At 44.4% G+C, this 21040-nt stretch overlaps 1 protein-coding gene across 4 annotated transcripts; it reads left to right on the top strand.

Annotated features, from left to right (window-relative positions):
- Window positions 1-132: 132 nt before the first annotated feature.
- ZBTB8OS (zinc finger and BTB domain containing 8 opposite strand) lies at window positions 133-17918 on the top strand. Of its 4 annotated transcripts, XM_004591613.3 has the most exons (7): window positions 134-660; window positions 7921-7945; window positions 8187-8308; window positions 8515-8597; window positions 9774-9826; window positions 12245-12281; window positions 17112-17918. In XM_004591613.3, exons 1-7 carry the CDS (start codon window positions 564-566, stop codon window positions 17196-17198), a joined length of 504 nt encoding a protein of 167 aa, XP_004591670.1. In that variant the 5' UTR covers window positions 134-563; the 3' UTR covers window positions 17199-17918. The 4 variants fall into 4 exon arrangements, with proteins under 4 accessions (XP_012784263.1, XP_004591670.1, XP_036350209.1 ...); XM_012928809.2 differs by lacking the exon at window positions 12245-12281 and having other exon boundaries at window positions 133-660; XM_036494316.2 differs by lacking the exon at window positions 9774-9826.
- Window positions 17919-21040: the final 3122 nt, after the last annotated feature.

The following is a 21040-nucleotide window of genomic DNA, read 5'->3' as shown; positions in this document are numbered from 1 at the left end:
CGCGGGGCCGCAGAGCGCTCTCCACCGCTGTCCCCCACCGCCCAGGGGCGATTTTCACCATTGCGCGCGCGCCGGAGTTGGGCGGGGGGGGGGGAGCGGGTTGTACTCGTCTTCAGTCACGTGAGAACCTCAGCTCGCGCCCGTCCGGGGCCGCCATCTTCTTTAATGCTGTTAAGCCTAAAACCCCTTGAGAAAAGCATTGAGATGAGAAATTTAGGAGACTTTGACATCTTCTTATCAACTCGGGGGACTGAGGCGGAGAGAAAGGCCCCGCCCGTCACACCTAGAGGTGTCTAAGGTGTCAACTAGTTTCCTTCGTATTTTAGAAAAGATTTAGTGAAAAGAGCCGAAGACTAGGCCTTGGCTTTTCAAATACGGGGATCCGGGCAGCAGGGCCCTGGGTCGGCACACCACGAGCTTAGGGACGCCCACGGGTTCTGAGCATTGGAGTCCTGGTCCTTTAAGGATGCGGACCTAGGGGCGGGGTCTAAAGCGGAAGTTGTAATGTAAGGGTCGAAGCCGGCAGGTTTTGGGCGGAAGGAGCGTGTCTAATTCTGGCAGTCATGGCGCAGGGCGAGGAAGATGTCAGAGATTACAATTTGACTGAAGAGCAGAAGGCGATCAAGGCCAAGTATCCTCCAGTCAATCGGAAGTACGAGTGTGAGTAGGCGGCTCATTTCCCTCTCCAGAGCCAGGCACACGGGCGCCCTCTTCCTCCCTGCGCCTTTGCCCTGTGGGTTCCTCAGGCGTGTGCCCGTTGCCCTCGGGAGTGTCTCTTTTCTCCTCTTCCAGGACATGCAGAAGAAAAACAGAACAAAACAAAAAATCTTGCAGGCTTTTGAGAGTCGAGAAGCCTTGGGATTCCGCACACTGGTGCCCGATCCCATGCGCCTGGTGGGTGTTAGCAGTGTGGTAGTTAGAATGGGGATTAGCCGGGTTCGAGGACCCGGGAAGCTGGGTAGTTTATTTCTCACTTGGTGGTGTCCCCGGCCTATCGATAGGAAGCCTTAGTTTTTGCCATTTACTGTTTCAGTGATTTAAAGTAAATGTAACTGTATTTGTGTCTCAATTGCTGTATTAGATGACTAAATAATGGATGTGAAGGTGTAGTGCAGACTTGTAGCATAGCTAATTCAGCTGCCTCCTGCGGCTCGGGCGTTGTAGGGCGTTGGATTTCCCGGGTTCGAAGACCGATTGCTCCGCTTGGGAGCCTGCACCTTGCTAAGCACCGGGAAAGCATGTCCCCACCTCCCCTGCTGGTGACGCCCCTGGAGTCCCTGGCTCCCGGCCTGCTCCTGGCCCAGCTCTCTCCTTTCTCCCTCCTTCACCCTGTCTCTCCCTTTTTATAACTGCCTTCCTAACGAATAAATAAATCTTAAAAGCAGAACAAGAATTAAGGTCATCTCTAAAAGTGCCTGTTACCAGGAAAGCAAGAATCTGACTTTATTTTCTCTGAATTTTGATTTCCTGGTGTCGGGGTGGTGGCAGTGGGTACAAGGTAATTCACCTGTGGCGTGGACATCCAGTAAGGGTTCCTGTTCGTGTCCCAACTGTTCCACTTCTGATCCTGGGGCGCTGCTTGTGGCCTGGGAAAGCAGTGAAGGATGATCCAGGGCATTGGGACCATACACTTCCATGGGAGACCCAGAAGAGGCTCCTGGCTCCTGGCTTTGGATCAGCTCAATTCCAGCTGTTGCGGCCACTTGGGGAGTGAACCAGTGGATGGAAGATCTTTCTGTTTCTCCTTTGTAAAATCTGACCTGCTTTTCCAATAATAATAATAATAATAATAATAATAATAATAATAATAGATGCCAGGAATCAGGAACTTCTTCCAGGTCTCCCATGTGGATGAAGGGATCCAAGCTCTTAGACCATTCTCAGCTGCTTTCCCAGGTGCATTGGCAGGGAGCTGGACCATAAGAGGAGCATCTGGGACTCAAATTGGCTCCCATATGAATGCTGTTGTCACAGACAGTGGCTTTACCTGCTGCAGCTCAGCACCATCCTCTTTGCAGTTTTATTATTATAAGTTAAGTTGAACGGAGTCCAGTATCTTTAGAGCTTTTTGTATTTCTCCTTCTGGGGTGTATATGTTCCTGTTTTTAACACTTTTTGTCTTTTGTTGTTGTCTTTTTAATATGTAGAAGTTAGTATTTATATTTTGAAATGTATTATCCCTGTCTGTGGTATGTAGGATGTTAATTTAAGAAGACCTTGCAGGGGCCCGGTGGCGTGGCCTAGCGGCTAAAGTCCTCGCCTTGAAAGCCCCGGGATCCCATATGGGCGCCGGTTCTAATCCCGGCAGCTGTACTTCCCATCCAGCTCCCTGCTTGTGGCCTGGGAAAGCAGTCGAGGACGGCCTAGAACACTGGGACCCTGTACCCGCGTGGGAGACCTAGAGGAGGTTCCTGGTTCCCGGCATCAGATTGGCGCGTACCAGCCCGTTGCGGCTCACTTGGGGAGTGAAACACCGGATGGAAGATCCTCTCTGTCTCTCCTCCTCTGTGTATATCCGGCTTTCCAATAACAATAAAATCTTTAAGAAAAAAAAAAAAAAAAAAAAGAAGACCTTGCAGACTCGGAGATGGTAAACTCTCACGTGCTTTCTTCTATATGTTTGGTCATAACATTTCTTTTAAAATTTTTATTTATTTTTACTGGAAAGGTAAATTTACAGAAAGTAGGAGAGACAGAGAAAAAGATCTTCTGTCTGCTGCTTCACTCTCCAAGTGGCTGCAAGGGCTGGTTCTAAGCCAATCTGAAGCCAGGAGCTTCCTCCAGGTCTCCCACTTGGGTGCAGGGTCCCAAGGCTTTGGGCCATCTTCAACTGCTTTCCTAGACTGTTAGCAGGGAGCTGGATGGGAAGTGGAGCATCTGGGACTCGAACCAGTGACCATGTGGGATCCTGGTGCTTCTGAGTGGAGGATTGGCTGATGGAGCCGTTGTGTTGGGTTCTGAACTAATTAGACTTGTGGAATACCAGCTTTTTCTCGAAAGGCTGGCTGAAAGCCATCCTGTGGTTACTCAGTTATTTAGCAGGTATTTTCTTGAAAATAATCAAAGTAATCTATCACATCAAGGAAGTAACTGATAGTACTTGCTGGTTATGATAAAATTTAGGCTTTTAAGTGTAATCAGACATAGAAAAGATCCATTCTGAGATTATAATAGATTGATGACTTTTGATATATGACGTATGAAAAGTTCATTGCTATGGCATCCAAGACCACATTGCAACTAATCTTTGAATAAAGACCCTGTTTAATTTCTTTTTAAAAAGATTTATTATCTATTTGAAAGTCAGAATTACACAGAGAGGGAGAGAGAGCTCTTGCATTGACTGGTTTGCTCCTGGGATAGCCAGAACTGATCGAGGCTTTAGCCAGGAGCTTCCCTGTGGGTGGCAGAGCCTGGAGCTTGCACCATCTACTGCTTTTCCCAGACCATTAGCAGGGAGCTGGATGTGCCCGACTGGCTCCCCCGTGAGATGCTGGCATTGCACGCGGAAATTTTACCTTCTATACCCTAACACTGGCCCTGGGGCTTATTTTCTTTGTTTTTTTATATTACCAGTTTATTAATGGTTGAAAATATTGACAATATTTAGAACTTACATTAAAAATATGTACTGTTGTTGAGGACATGCATTTTTTTAATATATATTTTTATTATATTATTTATGTATCTGAGGTGAAGGGGGATATTGAGGGAGAATCCCCACCCAGTCTCCCACCCGCCCAAGGTCCCAGATGTGGGGCATGCTGAGATACTTGCTCAAGTGGTCTTAATAGTCTTCCAGTTATGGATCGCTGCCAAAGGACATGCATTTTTAAAAAATGATTGGAGGCTTATTCTCTTTAAATGAGCTAATAAGTGTTCAAAAATTTTTTTCAGTTAAATATTCTAATCTGATTAGTAACAGTTGTAACCCTATGAACAAAGGCTCTTTGTGATCCTCAATAGTTTTTAAGAGAATAGATTCCTGAAGCCAGAAATAAAATATGAGGATCACTGTCCTATATCAGTGTCATTTGAAAAGGTATTGTCTTTTTAACCAGATTTTAAAAATGTGAACGTCCCTGAGTAAAGTGCCCAATTTTTTTTCTTCTTGTTCTTGTTTTATAAAGATTTATTTATTTATTTATTTTAAAGATTGATTTATTTTTGTTGGAAAGTCAGATTTACAGCGAGAAAAATCTTCCACCTGTTAATTGATTCAATAGCTACAACAGCCAAATAGCTCCAAATAGCTACAACAGCCAGAGCTGAGCCAACCTGAAGCCAGGAGCCAGGAGCTTCTTCTGGGTCTCCCAGGTGGGTGCAGGGTCTCGAGTCATTGAGCCGTCCTCAGCTACTTTCCCAGGTCAAAAGCAGGGAGCTGGAAGGGAAGTGGAGCAGCTGGTTTACAGACGGCACCCATGTGGGATCCCAATGTGTGCAAGGTGAGGACTTTAGGCACTAGGCTACTGCACCAGGTCCAATTTATTTATTTATTTATTTGAAAGTCAGATTTTATAGAGAGATCTTCCGTCCACTGATTGACTTCCCAAGTGGCCGCAATGACTGCAACTGATCTGATGCATAGCCAGGAGCCTCTTTCGGGTCTCCCACGTGGGTGCAGGGTCCCAAGGCCTTGAACCATCCTCTACTGCTTTACCAGGCCGCAAGCAGGGAGCTGGATGGGAACCAGAGCAGCCAGGACAGGAACCAGTGCCCGTATGGGATCCCGCTCCATACAAGACGAGGACTTTAGCCAGTAGGCTACAGCACTGGGTCTGTTTTTATTTGTTTTGTTTAAGTTTATTTATTTTTATTGGAAAGGCATATTTTACAGAGAGAAGGAGAGACAAAAAGATCTTCTGTTTATTGCTTCATTCCCCAAGTGGCTGCAATGGCTGAAACTGAGCTGTTTTGAACCCAGAACCTAGGGGTTTCTTCCGGGTCTCCCACATGGATGCAGGGTCCCCAGACTTTGGGCCATCCTCTGTGGCTTTCCTAGGGCATAGGTAGGGAGCTGGGTGGGAAATAGAGCAGCTGGAAGAATAACCAGTGCTCAAATGGGATCTCAGTGTGTGCAAGATGAGGATTTAGCCACTGGATAATTGCACCAGACCCTAAGTGCACAGTGTTAAGAGGTAAAGTCCAGTGAGTTTTGATAGAAGATAGATGTTTGCCAATCCTCAGAGCATTCCCGTCCCAGACAAGTACATTTTGTACTTTACAGCCAACTCCCCACCCGTTGAAACCAACAATGTTGTGTTTTCTGTTGTGACAGTTTGATTTTGCCTGTTTTAGAACTTTGTCTAAGTGAAATCACACAGTGTTGATTCTTTTTCCAGAGTTTTTTTTCCCCTGCATTTGAATTGATTTGAAAGAGAGAGAGAGGGCTCTGTGCCATAGCCTGGCAGCTAAAGTCCTCGCCTCGCACACACTGGGATCCCATGTGGGCACTGGTTCTAATCCTGGTGGTCCACTTCCCATCCAGCTCCCTACTTGAGGCCTGCAAAAGCAGTCAAGACGGCCCAAAGCCTTGGGATTCTGCACCTGCATGGAAGACCCGGAAAAGGCTTCTGGCTCCTGGCTTTGGATCAGCTTAGCTCCTTCCATTGTGGTCGCTTGGGAAATGAATTAACGAATGGAAAATTTTCCTCTCTGTCTCTCCTCTCTGCATATCCGATTTTCCAATAACAAATAAAATAAATATTAAAAAAAAAAAAGGGAGAAGTGTTCCATCTGCTGGTTCATTCTCCTGATGCCTGTAACAGTCAGATGCCTGTAACAGACCAGGACCTCCAGGTCTCCTATATGAGTGACAGGACCCAAGGATCTGAACATCATCCGCTGCCTCCCAGGGTGCATTAGTAGGTGGCTGGACTGGAATAAAGGTAGGATTCGGTCCCAGATGCTTGGATATGGGCTGAGGCTTAACCAGCTGTAGTAACTGAAGATTTCTATTTGAATTCTTTAGTCCTACTAAGGATACACATAACTGGATATTGGTTGGAGAGGTGGAAAGATATGTATCTTTTTCCGTGATTACCAACAATAGGAAAGAGCTGAGCTTCATTCTAACTTACATATAGACTACTGAGCATTTTATAGGGATAATGGAGGAGGAGGAGAGCTCCTAGGGAGGCGCTCATCGGAGAGGTGGGAGGGTCAGGGTGAATGCTATGAGACCGGCTGTGTTTGTCATTAAAGGTTATCAGAGTGAGGTTTCTCCCCTACATAGCAGGAGACAAAAGTCCCCTCTGTACAGAACCATATCTCAGGGCCTTGAAAAAGACACTCTTGAGTTAGAAGAGATACATAGTCACAGTCCGTGCTGTAAGAATGGGAGGCTGGCGGCCCATGCCAGGTGTTGACTGGAACACACAGTACATTCTGGCCCCCAGAGAGCTATTTCAAGAAGCTGTATTCACGGGGGACTGCTGTCATCCCGGAACGAGGACTTGTATTGTTAGGAAGCCAGGGTTAGGGATGGTCAAGTGCATGGGTGTGGATAAACAGTTGCTTTGTGCTGAGAATTCTGCAGTCTCCACCCAGCAAAATGTTTTCTTATTCATGTTTATGCATGTAGTCATAGTTGATGCTTTTCTTTCCTTTTTTGTTTTTGGATGGACATTGAATTCTTAATTTTTGTAAATAAAGTTGTCCTGAACACTCTATGTCTTTCATGCACATGTGCTTTCATTTCTCCAGAGTTCATTCCTGTCATGGTTTTAGTTTGTCATCTGCACTGGTCATGTCCCCTTAATGCCTGAAACTTGCTCAGTCCTAAGAAATATTTCTGAGCGAGTTAGAGATGAATGTGAACCTTGAGTGCCAGCAGAATATGATAGGTCATGGCACAACGCATCAAACTCTTCATTAGAAAACCTCAATTCTGTCCCATCACTACCTCTAATCAACACGCCACACAACCCTCCGCACTTCAGGTGTCTTCCTGTAAGTTAAAGAATTGATGTAAAGCGACATCCAAGATGCCTTCTAACTCTAATAGTCTATAATCCTCAGTGGGAAGAAGTGATGGAGGTCACGACACAAGGCGAGGAATGGACAATGGGAATGTCCAATGGGAGCACGTAATAGTCACAGCTTCGTCTTCTCCAATGAGGATATCAGGGAAAAGCTCTTTCTAGACTATTTTTATCTAGTTAAGCGACCTGTGTATTAAAACGTAAGGGAAGTCCAGAATTGCTCATGTTTGACGATGACATAGTTCCTACAATTGATCACCCACACAACAGATATTTAGGAAAGAGATGGATCTGTTTTGTTGAAGGAAAATGTTTACAGGAGATGATGTTTGTTTATGGAGAACTGGCTGCACATTTTGTAGATCATCTAGAAGACCCTGACCCTACTGCCTTCTAAAAATTGTCACTCATTTAAATATAAACTTTGGCTTTAAAAATAATAACCCGGGGGCCCAGCCATAGTCTGATGTGCTGGCATCCCATATAGGCACCAGTGCATGTCCTGGCTGCTCCTATGCTCTGGGTTCCTGCTTTTGACCTGAGAAAGCAGTGGAAGAAGGCTTAAGTTCTTGGGCTGCTGCACCCATGTGGGAGATGTCGGAGAAGCTCCAGGCTCCTGGCTTTACATCAGCTCCTTGCCAGCCTTTGTGGCCGCTTGGGGCGTGAATCAGCAATGGGAGATGCAAAGTCTCACTGTCTCTTCATCTCTCTGTAAATCTGCTCTTTAAATAAGAAATATTTTAAAAAATAATAACAACCCTATAAAAGCAGTTCACTTTTTTGGATAAATGGATAACGAAACCTTGAGGATGCCCTCCCCAGCCCCCTAACTCCCTCTTTCTTGTTCTTTAGGGATGACATTCTAAATGATGAGCTAGAATTGTGATTTTCAAGTTAAGTTTAGCAACTTAAAAGTGTTTTTCCTTCTCTCCCCCAGATTTGGATCATACAGCAGATGTCCAGTGAGTACAGCCAGAATTGGTTCTTTTCAAGAGGAACACTTAGTGTTTAAGTCTTGGTGTCCTGACTTTAATTCTTGTTCTCTCATTTTGATTCTTTCTGAATGTGAAAATGATGGTCTAAAACACACCCAGTCCCAGTGCCATTGACTTGACCAGGGCCTTTAGTTTTGTGTTTATCATGCTCCTTTTATTTTTACCTTGATGTTGAGTTTTCTCTCTTGGACTGAATGTGTTTTTCTAGGCTGCACGCATGGGGAGACACGCTGGAAGAAGCATTTGAGCAGTGTGCGATGGCCATGTTTGGTTACATGACTGACACTGGCACTGTGGAGCCCCTCCAGACAGTGGAAGTGGAAACCCAAGGTAACCTGTTCAGTGCCAAGGCGGGGAGCTGGTACACCTGTGTGTGTTCTGAGTGCATTTTTCCAAAAACAATGGCAAAAGCGATGATGAGCCTGTTCTTCCTGTTTCAGCTACCCTATGAAATTCACTGCACTTTAAAATTCAAACAAGTTGTTAGCAGAATTACTAAACAGCCTTTAATTGTGACTCTTTGTGTTCCTGTGTAGGAGATGACTTGCAGTCTCTTCTCTTCCACTTCTTGGATGAATGGCTTTATAAGTTTAGTGCCGACACATTCTTCATACCCCGGGTAAGCGAGGTTTTTTTCCTTTTTCACTGAACAAATGGGTTCTCTGTGTTTTAAAGTAAAATGCCTGACTTGAAACAGAACACAAGATGTAGAACAACCATGCAGATTTGTGCAATGATCCTGATTTGTAGAAACTGTGACAGCTGCATGACCGTAGCCATTTCTTGGCAATCCTGGGTTCTGCGTACATTTTGCGTTTAGGTCTTTGTTCACAGCCTCTCAGTCTTTTGGCTAAGCTCAAGTGTAGATCTGTGTTCACACACTTGTCACTCTTAGGATTCTAGGATAAGGATGCACTTGCTGTCTTCATCCACACTGGATGCGTCTCCCAAGTTTGAGCTGTATTTATGCCCATCCACATGTTCCTTTTGTTCCATTTGCAGTTTAGTTCCTCTGTCCTGTGAGTTCAGGGATTCTCCCGTTCCTTCCGCTGCCAGCTCCACCGCCTGTGTTCCACCCACTGAGTCCCGTACCCTATAGGGTGCCCTATAGGTTTAAGTGTCTTAAGTGTCTGCAGCACTTTATGAAAATGGTCTGGATGGATTGAAGCTCTGTGTCTATCTTCTCTAACATGTATACAGAAATTCTTTGAGAAAAAATTCTTTGGACTCATATTCTTCGACTACAGTTTTTTTTAAAGATCTATTTTTATTTTTATTGGAAAGGAAGATTTATAGATAGAAGGAGAGACAGAGATAAAGATCTTTCATCCGCTGGCTCACTCCCCAAGTGGCCACAATGGCTGGAGCTGAGCTGATCCAAAGCCAGGAGCCAGGAACTTCTTCTGGTTCTCCCATGCAGGTGCAGGATCCCAAGTCCTTGGACCATCCTCTACCTCTTTCCCAGGTGACAAGCAAGGAGCTGGATGGGAAGTGGAGCAGCTGGGACATGGACTGTTGCCTGTATGGGATTCCCGTGTGTGCAAGGGGAGGATTTAACCACTGAGTCATCATGCTGGGCCCTCTTCGACTACATTTTTGTTTGTTTTTTCACTACATTTTAAAAGATTTCTTTGATAATGTTTATTAAAAGCATTATTTGCCTAAAATATATATTGTTCTATTTTAATTAAGTTTAATTTTCTTTGCTTCACAGAAATTGCAGCCACTTAGACATATTTCAGTAATCCATTTCGAACATTTTTTAAATTAAAATCTTTTTTTTTTCTCTCTTTAGGAAGTAAAAGTACTTAATATTGATCAAAGAAATTTTAAAATACGATCAATTGGGTAAGTCCTACAATTTTTGTTAAGTAGCAAGTCCTAAAATGTATCCAGGTGGAAGCTTTCATGAAGACAGTGAGGTGTGCAGGAAGGTTCAGCCGGGTCAAGGCCAAGGACTGCTTGCTTCCAGAGGGGCTCTGCAGACTGAGCATTGAGAGACACCTCGGGGAGGCAAGGATCCCGGGAGCCTAGTCACAACAGAGCTGATTCTGGCTGTCATACCTCGTCTGCAGTTTGTTGAGCTTCAGTGGGAGTGAGGTGTGTGTGTGTGTGTGTATGTTCAAAGATAAACTCACCTAGCAATAGATAATTCTGTTGTAGATGGGAAATGCATATCCTTTGTCATAGATATGCACTTTTTAAAAAATCTATTCATTTGTTAAGTTGATTTGTTTATTGATAAGTCAAAATTAGAGAGAGATCTTCTACGTGTCACTTCATGGCTGTAACGGCCAGAGCTGGGCTGGTCTAAGCCAGAAGCTAGGAGATTTTTCCAGGTCTCCAGCAGGGGAGTGGGATCCCAAGGGCTTGAGCCATGATTTGCTGCTTTCTCAAACCATAAGCAGGTAGCTGGACGGGAAGTGGAGCCCACCAGGACACAAACCAGTGCCCATATGGGATGCCGGTGCTTACAGGTGTAAGATTAGCCTGTAGGACCGCTGTGGTGGCCCTTCCTAAGTTTGTTTTTATTTTTTAAGATTTATTTTTTATTGGAAAGTCAGATCTACACAGAAAAGGAGAGACAGAGAACAAGATATTCCATTGCTAGTTCACTCCCCAGGTGACCATAATGGCTGAATCTGAGCCAATCTGAAGCCAGGAGGCAGCAGCTTCTTCAGGATCTCCCGCATGGGTACCGGGTCCCAAGGTCTTTCCCAGGCCACAAGCAGGGAGCTGGATGGGAAGTGGAGCTGCTGGGACCAGAACCAGCACCCATATGGGATCCCTGCAAATGCAAGGCAAGGACTTTAGTCTCTAGGCTACTGTGCTGGGTCCTCCAAGTTTCTTTTTCTTTTTAGAGATTTATTTATTTGTAATGCAAATTCACATATTCATAGAGAGAAAGAGAGAGAGAGCAAGATATTCCATCTGTTAGTTCACTCTCCAAGTGGCCGTAACGGCTGAATCTGAGCTGATCCAAAGCTGGAAGCCAGGAGCATCTTCCAAGTCTCTCATGCAGGTGCAGGGTTCCAAGGCTTTGGGCCATCCTTGACTGCCTTTCCAGGCCATAAGCAGGGAGCTGGATGGGAAGTGGGACTGCTGGAATTGGCACCTGTCTGGGATCCCGACTCATACAAGGCGAGGACTTTAGCTGCTAGGCTACCGTGCCGGGCTCCTCCAAGTTTCTTAATTACCTAATAGCTTATAGGTTATTTTTATTATTGTCTTATTCTTTCCACTTTATATTGAATTTTATTTGTTTCTTTTTGTCAAGTCAAATCTTCTGTTTTCTTGGCCTGCTCTTTTTTCTTAATGAGTAAGGAGAAAGGCTTTTGCAAAGGGTACTTAATAAATAGTTAAACAGAATTTTTAAACTGTATCCTTTTCTACTAAAACACATTATGGTTTTCAGCCACATTAATGTTAAAGGGAGTAAAGTACATTTCTCCCAGGTTCTAGGAGGGTACCTTGCTTAGGGTTTTCTGTATACAGATTATGGAAATTTTGGGGGAAGTTAAAAGGATGAGATCCAAGTTCAGACCATATTACGCAATTGAGTATTTTGCATTTGTGACACTCAGACTTGTCTTTTCCCTGGGAAGATATTATTAATTTTCTAGACAGAAGTATATTGAAAAAAAATTTTTATGAGATTTATGTATTTTCACTAGCAAGGCAGATACACAGAGAAGGAGAGAGAAAGATCCTCCATCTACGGGTTCATTCCCCAAATGGCTGCAACAGCTGAAGCTGATCCAATCCGTAGCTGGAAGCCAAGGGCCTCCTCCAGGTCTCCCATGTGGGTGCTGGGTCCCAATGCTTTGGGCCATCCTCAACTGCTTTCCCAGGCCAGAAGCAGGAAACTGGAAGGGAAGTGGAGCAGCCGGAATTAGAACTGGTGCCAGTATGGGCTCCCAGCTCATGCAAACCAGGGAATTTAGCTACCAGGCTACAGCGCCAGGCCTGTATTATGAAAAATTTAAACATGGTACTCTCTTATGCAATAATACTCATTAAGCAGTGCTTATGGAAAATCCAGCATACGCACATGGTCAGTCTTGAGAGCTCCCAATAGCTATTGTGTGTAAGTCTCTTAGCACCTGTACCTGCTGGAAAACAAAAATGAGATTTGTTTACAACCCCATCCCTCCTACCTCTTGTAGCTTTCAGGCATCTTTACCCTGATTGTAAGACTGTACATTTTAATTTTAAATAATGTAGAGCACAAATATTAAGTCTTAATCCTTAATTTTGTTTCTTAAGGTGGGGAGAAGAATTTTCATTATCCAAGCACCCTCAGGTATGTTTCTAATCCAGACATCAAAAATATTTTATGTTTCTATGCTATAGAGTCTATAAGTGTGCTAGTAAACATCAGTTCGTTCTGTTAACTGCTATGTATGAGCTTTGCTCAGATTGCTGTGATGTGTCAGATATATTATGTTCAGATATTAGATGCTTTTTTTACAGAAAGTTTATGGAAAATAGAATTAAAAGATAAGCTTATTTTGGCATATTAAGACAAAAACTTCCTAATTTGATGGTGAGGCTGGAGTGTACTACCTTGAGAATCAAAAAAAATTTAAATATTCATTTTGAATAAAAGAAATTATTCATTTCAAAGGCAGAGTGACAGAAAGACAGGGAGAGAGGAAGGTTATCACTCATCTTCAGTTTCATTTTCCACATGCTGCAGTGGCTGAGGCTGGGCCAGGCGGGGCCAAGGGACTCCCCGCTGAATCTCCCTCCTGAGCGGCACAGCCCCAAGCACTTGAGCCATTAGCCATTCTGCTACCTTCCCAGGCATGTCAGCATGAAGCTGGATTGGAAGGAGGGCCCCTAGGGCTCAAAGCACTCTGATGAGATACTGATGTAGGGCTAAACCCACTGAGCCACAAAGCAGCCCTTATAAATATATTTTTGTGTAAATAAAATGTTTGCTTTGAATGTACCAGCCATTACCTTAGGCCCTTTAGAGAGATAATAGGACATGCAGGGTTGCCACCCTCCCTGGGCTTCAGATTTTCTGACAAGCGTGGAGACAACTGAACAACCTAATTTGAGTTGATAAACAGTTTGCTAGTGGGTCAAGAGAGAGTAGTGGGGAGAGAGGAGAGGGAGATCAGAAAACACAGGCTGTGGAGGTCACGTCTGAGGAGAGGGCAAGGAGAGGAACTCTGCCAGGCGGAACAAGCAGGTGCGAAGATGCCAGAGTGAGCCGGACCATGTTGCTGCTAGATCTGAGAGTGAGGGGGAGACTAGGAGATGAGCTTGTACAGGCCCGGAAGTGGCGTGCTTACTCCATGTGAGGGGGAGCCAGGAGAGAAGCTTAATCACGGGAGTTAAATGATCTAATTTGAGCTTGTAAATGACCAAGAATAGACGACAAAGGGATAAGAATGGCACCAGAGAAGCCATTTAGAAGCTTTTTTTAAAGAAAAGATTTATTTATTTTTATTGCAAAGTCAGATATATACAGAGAGGAGGAGAGACAGAGAGGAAGATCTTCCATCTGATGATTCACGCCTCAAGTGACCGCAACGGCCGAAGCTGTGCCGATTCAAAGCCAGGAGCACAGATCTTCTTCTGGGTCTCCCACATGGGTGCAGGGTCCCAAAGCTTTGGGCCATCCTCGACTGCTTTCCCAGGCCACAGGCAGGGAGCTGGATGGGAAGCAGGGCTGCCGGGATTAGAACCGGCACCTGTATTGGATCCTGGCGCATTCAAGGTGAGGACTTGAGCCGCTAGGCCACTGTGCCGGGACCCATTTAGAAGCTTTTACTGCTATCTACATGGGAAATAGATGATAACATGGACTAAGATTTTGCTGGTAGAGATGATGAGGAGTGGTTAGATTTTTTTAGAAAAATATTTCTTTTTAAAGACCAATTACAGAGAAATGGACAGAGGTCTTGCATTTGCTGGTTCACTCCCCAGATGGCCACAAATGCCGGAGCTGAGCTGACCCAAAGCCAGGAGCCAGGAGCTTCTGGGTTTCCCACACAGGTGCAGGGTCCCAAGGCTTTGGGCCATCCTCCCTTGCTTACCCAGGCCACAAACAGGGAGCTGGATTGGGAAGCGGAGCAGTCAGGATACAAACTGGCGCGCATTTGGGATGCTGGCACTAGCAGGTAGATTCGTTGTTATACCACTGTACCAGCCTCAGGAGTAGTTTAATAGTTTTATTTTATTTTATTTTACTTTATTTTATTTTCTCCCCTCCCCTCCCACCCTGTCCCCCCTTCTCCTCCCCTCCCCTCACTTGGGGAGTGAACCATCGGATGGAAGATCTTGCTCTCTCTGTCTGCTTCTCTCTGTAGATGTGCCTTTCCAATTAAAAACAAACAAACAAATAGACAAATAAATAAAAAAGAGAGAGGGAAACTTTATTTTTAAAAATGTCATATGTTTATTTGAAAGGTAGAAACAGCCAGAGATCTCCTATCTGCTGGTTCCTTGCAAATATCCACAATGGCACAGGCTGTGCAGGCCACTGCCAAGAGCCAGGAAGCAGATTGTAGTCTCCCACATGAACATCAAGGACCCATTGTGTGAACCATTACTTGCTATTCCCAAGGGTAAACATTAGCAGGAAAGGAATCCAGAATGGAATCAGGTCTTGAACCCAGGCTTCTGAAACAGGCTGCAGGCATCCCTTGTGGTCATTACCCAGCTGTGCCAAACACCCAATCCAACATGTTACACACTACATGGAGAAGGTAGTTAATAGATAGGCTTTGGACTGCAGGGTGATTTTGTTCAGAGACAGATGTAACATAATACAAATTTGGAAACTGAATAAACAATTTATAGCTGTAGAATTATACGAAATTGGGCCTGGTGCGGTGGCCTAGCGGCTAAAGTCCTCTGCTTGAATGTGCCAGGATCCCATATGGGCTCCAGTTCTAATCCAGGCAGCTCCACTTCCCATCCAGCTCCCTTGCTGTGACCTGGGAAAGCAGTGAGAACAGCCTAAAGCCTTGGGACCCTGCACCCATGTGGGAGACCTAGAGGAAGTTCCTGGCTTCTGGCTTCAGATCAGCACAGCACCGGCCGTTGCAGTCACTTGGGGAGTGAATCATCGGACGGAAGATCTTCCTCTCCGCCTCTCCTCCTCTCTGTACATCTGACTTTGCAATAAAGATAGATAAATCTTAAAAAAAAAAAAAAAAGAATTAAACAAAATTGCCAAGGAGAAAGTGTAAATAAATAAGCTTGGCATGTCTGTTGTTGACTTTGCTTCATGGCTTCTCATTTAAGGGAATGTATAGTGATGGCATAATAGAGTCTGCCATATCCAAATGTGAACACAATGTAAAATGCATCCCTACTTCCAAATCAGAGATGGACTCCCAATGAAACTGTTGGACATATCTAGATGATGGGATGATGGATTGTCTGGCATTGTGTATGCCAGGAATGTCGGGGCACATGTAAAAATACAGGCTGATGGAATCGTGACTCCTTATGAAGGACTATACTATTGTGATAAAATGGGGAAAATCATTTGGGGGTGGAGTTCCAAACCCTATTTAGTTGCACTGTAAAATTTAAAAAGAATAATAAGCTCAGGAGAAACAGCTGAGGCCTAGGATGCTAGGCTTGGAAGAGAAGAAGCCAAAAGGGAAAAAGGAGCAGATGAGGGTGTCCCAGCCTGCACATACTACTGAGGCTAGTAGAAGTCAAGACAGATAAGGCCGGAGGATTGGCCACTGCACTTGCTTATCAACAGCCTGGTATTTGTAAATATTTGGATTCAGTTAGAGGAGGAATGAGGGGTGGTAGAAGGGAGAGGCAGCATACACATAGTTTTCTGGAAGCAATTGCAGAAAACTGAACAGGTGGATAGAACAGTAGTAGCTCTCAGGAGCTGTGCTCAAATGGGAGAAGGTTTTTGTCTTATTTTGTTTGGGAGATTGTGTTATTCCATTGTATGCTAAGTGGAAATGATGTCAGAAGAAGGAAAACTGATAATGCTGAAGAGAGAGGGTAGTATTTTTTTTTTAACATTTGAAAGAATGACCTAATGGTCATTTTAAGTATACAGTGCAGGGAGAAAAGAGAGGGCCATTTTAGAGCAGGAGCGGGTCTGGGATCAAGTGCTGCACTAGGAAAGTGAGCTTTCTGGTAGGTGCAGGGCTGGGTCCTTTGTTGAACCCCATGGAAGGCTATTCTGAGTACAGATAGAGCAGATTTGCGATTGGGTGGTGGAAAGAATCACTTACCGGTTGTTCCTGTGTTCTCCAAGAAGCACAGTTGAAAGAATGAAAAGGGATGATGCCAGAAGAAACGATAAGAAATCATCTCATAGATGAAGACAGGGACTTGAGTGGCGAGTGTAGGATTACTGTTCAGTGCTGAATGCCTGCTAACCCAATGGCAGAAAGCTGGCTTTGATGTAAGCTGTGGGTTTACTAAGTGATTGATTATCGCGGAGGGAAAGAGGCCTGGTAAATCTTGGAATTTGGTTTGTATTGTAGAGCTAGTAAATGCTGTTTGGTTATCGCTTGTTCTGCTTTGTGGGCATGTTGTTGTAGATTGTTTTTAGAGCCCACTGAATTCAAGGGAACATCTAATCCTTGCTTCTAAACTGGAGCAGGGTGGGGGAGTGTCATGTATCAGAAGGCTGGGGAGAGAGAGTTTTTGACCTGAGAAATGATACGTTATTCTCCAGCTAGACTTGGAAAAAACCAGAATCACAAGAGGTGAAGTGAATGTTGTCAGCTAAGTAGCATTGAATGAGATCCTGGGGCCTGGGACACATGCAGTGTGAGGAGAAAGTCTGGGCTTGAGAAGGGGGTCTGGGCCCAACAGTGGGGAAACTTGTGTGCCTTGATTCAACCCGTTGCATAAAGGAAGAAATTGAGACAGTGTTCTGAGCCAGTTGAAAGCTGAGCTCCGTCTTCCAACTCTAATTCAGGGCTCTTCCTACTGCGCACCTGCTGCCCGTCATTTTTATTACATCAGTGTATAATACTGTGCTGATTTGGTAGCTAATTGTTTCTTGAGGGTTTTTAGTTTTTCAAGATAATATTAAACATTTGACTGTCTTGCGAGTTGCTGCTAGAGTCACAAATTCTGATTTCACGATTCTTTCTCCCTATTTTTTTTTTCTCTTTCCCAACTTTAGGGAACTGAAGTCAAAGCAATCACATATTCAGCAATGCAGGTTTATAATGAAGAGAAGCCAGAAGTTTTTGTAATCATTGACATTTAAGACACCAAAAAAAAATAAAATAAAATAAAAAAGAAGAAGAGAAGAAAAAGACTCCTGCAAAGAACTATTTTTCCTCCCTTTTGAGAAGATACTGTGATTTAAATTGTGTGGTGCCTTTTGATACTTGGAAACTGAACACAAGTTTTTTTATTTGAAGTAGCTTTCAGAAATGGCAAGTCAGAGCACAGCAGTGATCTGTGTTCCTCCGAATATTGAGCTCTTCAGTTGTCACAGGTGGCTGTGGTCCCTCGCGTGTTCATTCCTTGCTGGGGTCACAGGTGCCTTCTGTCTTCCAGTGGGATGTAAACCTCCTTCCTGGTCCCCAAGGAGCCACGGATGGAAACAGCTGCCTTGGAATGAATCCAGTTTGAAAAAAATCATTTGAGAAAATACATTCCTACAGCTAAAATTTTTCTTTTATTTCAAATTAGTCAAGCTGGTTTTTTTTTTTTTTTTTTCTTTTCTTTTTGGAAGATGTATTTTCTTATTTTAAAGGCACAGGGCCTCCCACATGGGTGACAAGGATTCAAGGCCTTAAACCATCACCTGCCTCCAGCACATTACCAGGGAGCTGGATCCAAAGCTGAGTAGCCAGGAATGCAACTGACAGTCCCCGTGGGATGCAGACTTCAAAAGCAGCAAGTTACTACCATGCAGGACAAGACCTGCCCCAAGTCATGCTTTATCTGTGCACATTAAAGGAGATCGTGGTTTAGATTACTATGCAGCAGAGCTATCTTTTATTGTAGTTGATTTTCTTAAATGAGATAAAATTAGAAAACTTACCTAGAAGCAACCCTGATTTTCTGTATTTTTCTCAGTACTGATATTTCTGCATATTATCACAAGAAACATTTGATACTATACCTTAAAAATGGACTCTTTAATAAAAAAAATTTTTCTTTCTTTTTTTGATTTGCGAGGTACAGTTACAGAGAGAGGGAGAAACAGAGAAAGAAGTCTTCCAACCACTGGTTCACTGCCCAAATGGCTGCAGCAACCAGGGTTGGGGCAGGCTGAAGCCACGTGGGTGCGAGGCCCTAAGCCCTTGGGACATCCTCTGTGGCCTTCTCAGGGGCCTTTGCAGCAGCTGGATTGGGAGTGGGGCAGCTGACTCTCCAACCGGCGCCCGCACAGGATCCTGGTGTGGCCGCTTAGCTTGTCATACCGCAGGGCCTCCTGACAAATGGACCCCTCCTTCTACATGCAACTTTTCTTCTTGATGCCAGCATGTATATTCAGTTAGCAAAGAAAGGAAGACATCAAAAAGATTTTTTTTCTAAATAAAATAAAAGATGTATGTATTTATTTGAAAGGCAGAGTTACAGAGAGAGGGAGAGAGAGTTCTGTCCTCTGCTGGTTCACTTCCTAAATCGCTGCAGTGACCAGAGTTGGGGGCCAGGCTGAAGCCAGGAGAAATTTTTAGAAACCTTCTTTGTTGTTCAACTACCTCAGCAGTTTGTCTTTTTTTTTTTTTCATGAAAATTTAAAAAAAAATTTTTTTTAACTATTTGAATGACAGCCACAGAGAGAGATTTCCATCTACTGATTTTCTTCCCAAATTACCTCAACACTTGGGGCTAGCCCAGGCCAAAGCCAGCAACCTAGAAATCTTTATCTATGTCTCCCACCAAGCACTTGAGCCATCAACTGGTGCCTCCCAGGATGCAATAGGCAGGAACTGGACCAGTAGTGGAGTGATTATTTTAAACTAGTACTCTGACATGGGATGAGGATGGTTCTAGTAGTGATTTAAACTGTGCCACACTGCCCATCACAAGGAGACATGAGACCAAGAAAACAACTTTTAAATGGTTTGAACTTTTGGCCTGGCATGGTAGCCAGTGGCTAAAGTCCTTACCTTGAATGCCTTGGGATCCCATATAGGCACCGGTTCTAGTCCCGGCAGCTCCACTTCCCATCCAGCTCCCTGCTTGTGGCCTGAGAAAGCAGTTGAGGACAGCTCAGAGCCTTGGGACCCTGCACCTGCATGGGAGACCCGGAGGAGGCTCCTGACTCCTGGCTTCAGATCGGCTCAGCTTCGGCCATTGCAGCTACTTGGGGAGTGAATCATTGGATGGAAGATCTTTCTCTCTGTCTTTTCTCCTCTCTGTATATCTGCCTTTCCAATAAAAATAAATAAAATAAAAAAAAATAAAATGGGTTGAACTTTTAAGAATAAATGACTTTTTATTTATTTATTTTTTAAGATTGATTTATTTAAAAGGCAGAATTACAGAGAGAGATGGGGAGGCAGAGATAGATAGCTTCTCTCTGTTAATTTCACTAGCCAAATGGCTGCAACAGCCAGGATCTCAGTTAGACTGAAGGCAGGAGCCGGGAACTCCGTCCGGGTCTCCAGTGTGGGTGGCAGGGACTTGGAATATCTTCTGCTGCTTTGTCAGAGGTATTAGCAAGGAAGTGGAGCACAGGGACTCAGACTGGTGCTCATATGGGATGCATGCATTGTAGACAGCCGCAACTCTGTCACCCTGGTAGATAGTATTCTGTCTTTAGAGTTTGCAAACTTCCTTTTTTTTTCAAGATTTATTTTTATTTTTTCTGGAAAAGCAGATTTACAGAGAAGGAAAGACAGCAAGAAAGATCTTCCATCTGATGGTTCATTCCCTAAGCGGCTGCAACAGCCAGAGCTGAGCCAATCTGAAGCCAGGAACCAAGAGCCTCCTGTGGTTCTCCCATGCAGGTGCAGGGTCCCAAGGCTTTGGCCGTCCTCAACTGCTTTCCCAGGCCACGAGCAGGGAGCTGGATGGGAAGTGGAGCTGCTGGGATTAGAACCGGCGCCCATATGGGATCCCAGTGCGTTCAAAGTGAGGACGTTAGCCACTAGGCCACGCCGCCGGGCCCGAATTAGCAGTACTTTTCAGCAGACTTTTTAAAATGTAGTAAAGACAAGTCAAATGCGATTGTCTAGTATAAATTAGGATACATTCATAATTGTATTTAAATTTCAAAATTTAGACCAAAATAAGAATGGAAGGAAAATGAGTGTATCACCTTCTGCATGGGGCTGGCATATCCACTCACGTCTATGGCAGTCTCCTTTGTGCGCTGCTTTACCCAATCCTTGTAAAGCCAGGGGAGCAAATCCCCGCGCAGTCACCGGGTAATGGCGTTGGCGGGGAGCGCTGAGCCGAGGGTTTGGACAGTGCCTGCGTGACCCTTGCTGGCAGTGATATCGTAAGCCTGGTGTCACAATTGCTCATGAAATTCCAGAAATAGAGATTTTTATGTGAAAGTTCTCAGCGTTTTAGCAAACAACACCATGGGCCGTCACAACAAAGGGTGCTGCTCCAGTGTGGAGGCTGAGTCAGGGCCACAAGCTTGTCAAGCCCACTCCGCGTTAGCGTCCACCTCACGCGTGAGCCTCAGGAAGCCCACATGGCCGATGCCATTGCCATAGGCTCTGAACATTGCCTGTCTAGTTAGTATTAAGGTCTGCCAGCTTCAAGGTTTTATAATTGCTTAATGCTTGTTAATCTTGTCCCTCTAAATAGGAAGCTAGCTCCCACATGTTGTGTGGTAGGTGCTCATTTACTACTTGGTAATAAGTGGATTAAGCATTTTGGGAGTATGCAATACTCAGAGTCTCTAGATCAACTTCTTGAGCAAATCTTAACAGCCTATGAATTTCAAGTCACAAGACTTGATTTCTTCTTTTTTCTTTTTTTCCTCCTCCAGCCTTGATTTCTAACTTCCGTGCTGCTGACCTTGGGCCCACTCCCTTATCTCAGTTCCTTTTTGGCTGGAAGTTTCCCCTAACTTTTTTCTTTTTTAAGATTTATTTATTTGCATTAGAAACACAGATCAGATTTATGGAAGGG

The sequence above is a fragment of the Ochotona princeps genome, chromosome 2, assembly GCF_030435755.1.
Source record: "Ochotona princeps isolate mOchPri1 chromosome 2, mOchPri1.hap1, whole genome shotgun sequence".
In the NCBI taxonomy this organism is placed as follows: domain Eukaryota; kingdom Metazoa; phylum Chordata; class Mammalia; order Lagomorpha; family Ochotonidae; genus Ochotona; species Ochotona princeps.
The sequence above is the reverse complement of the archived record's forward strand: the minus strand, read 5'-3'. Positions and strand labels throughout refer to the sequence as shown.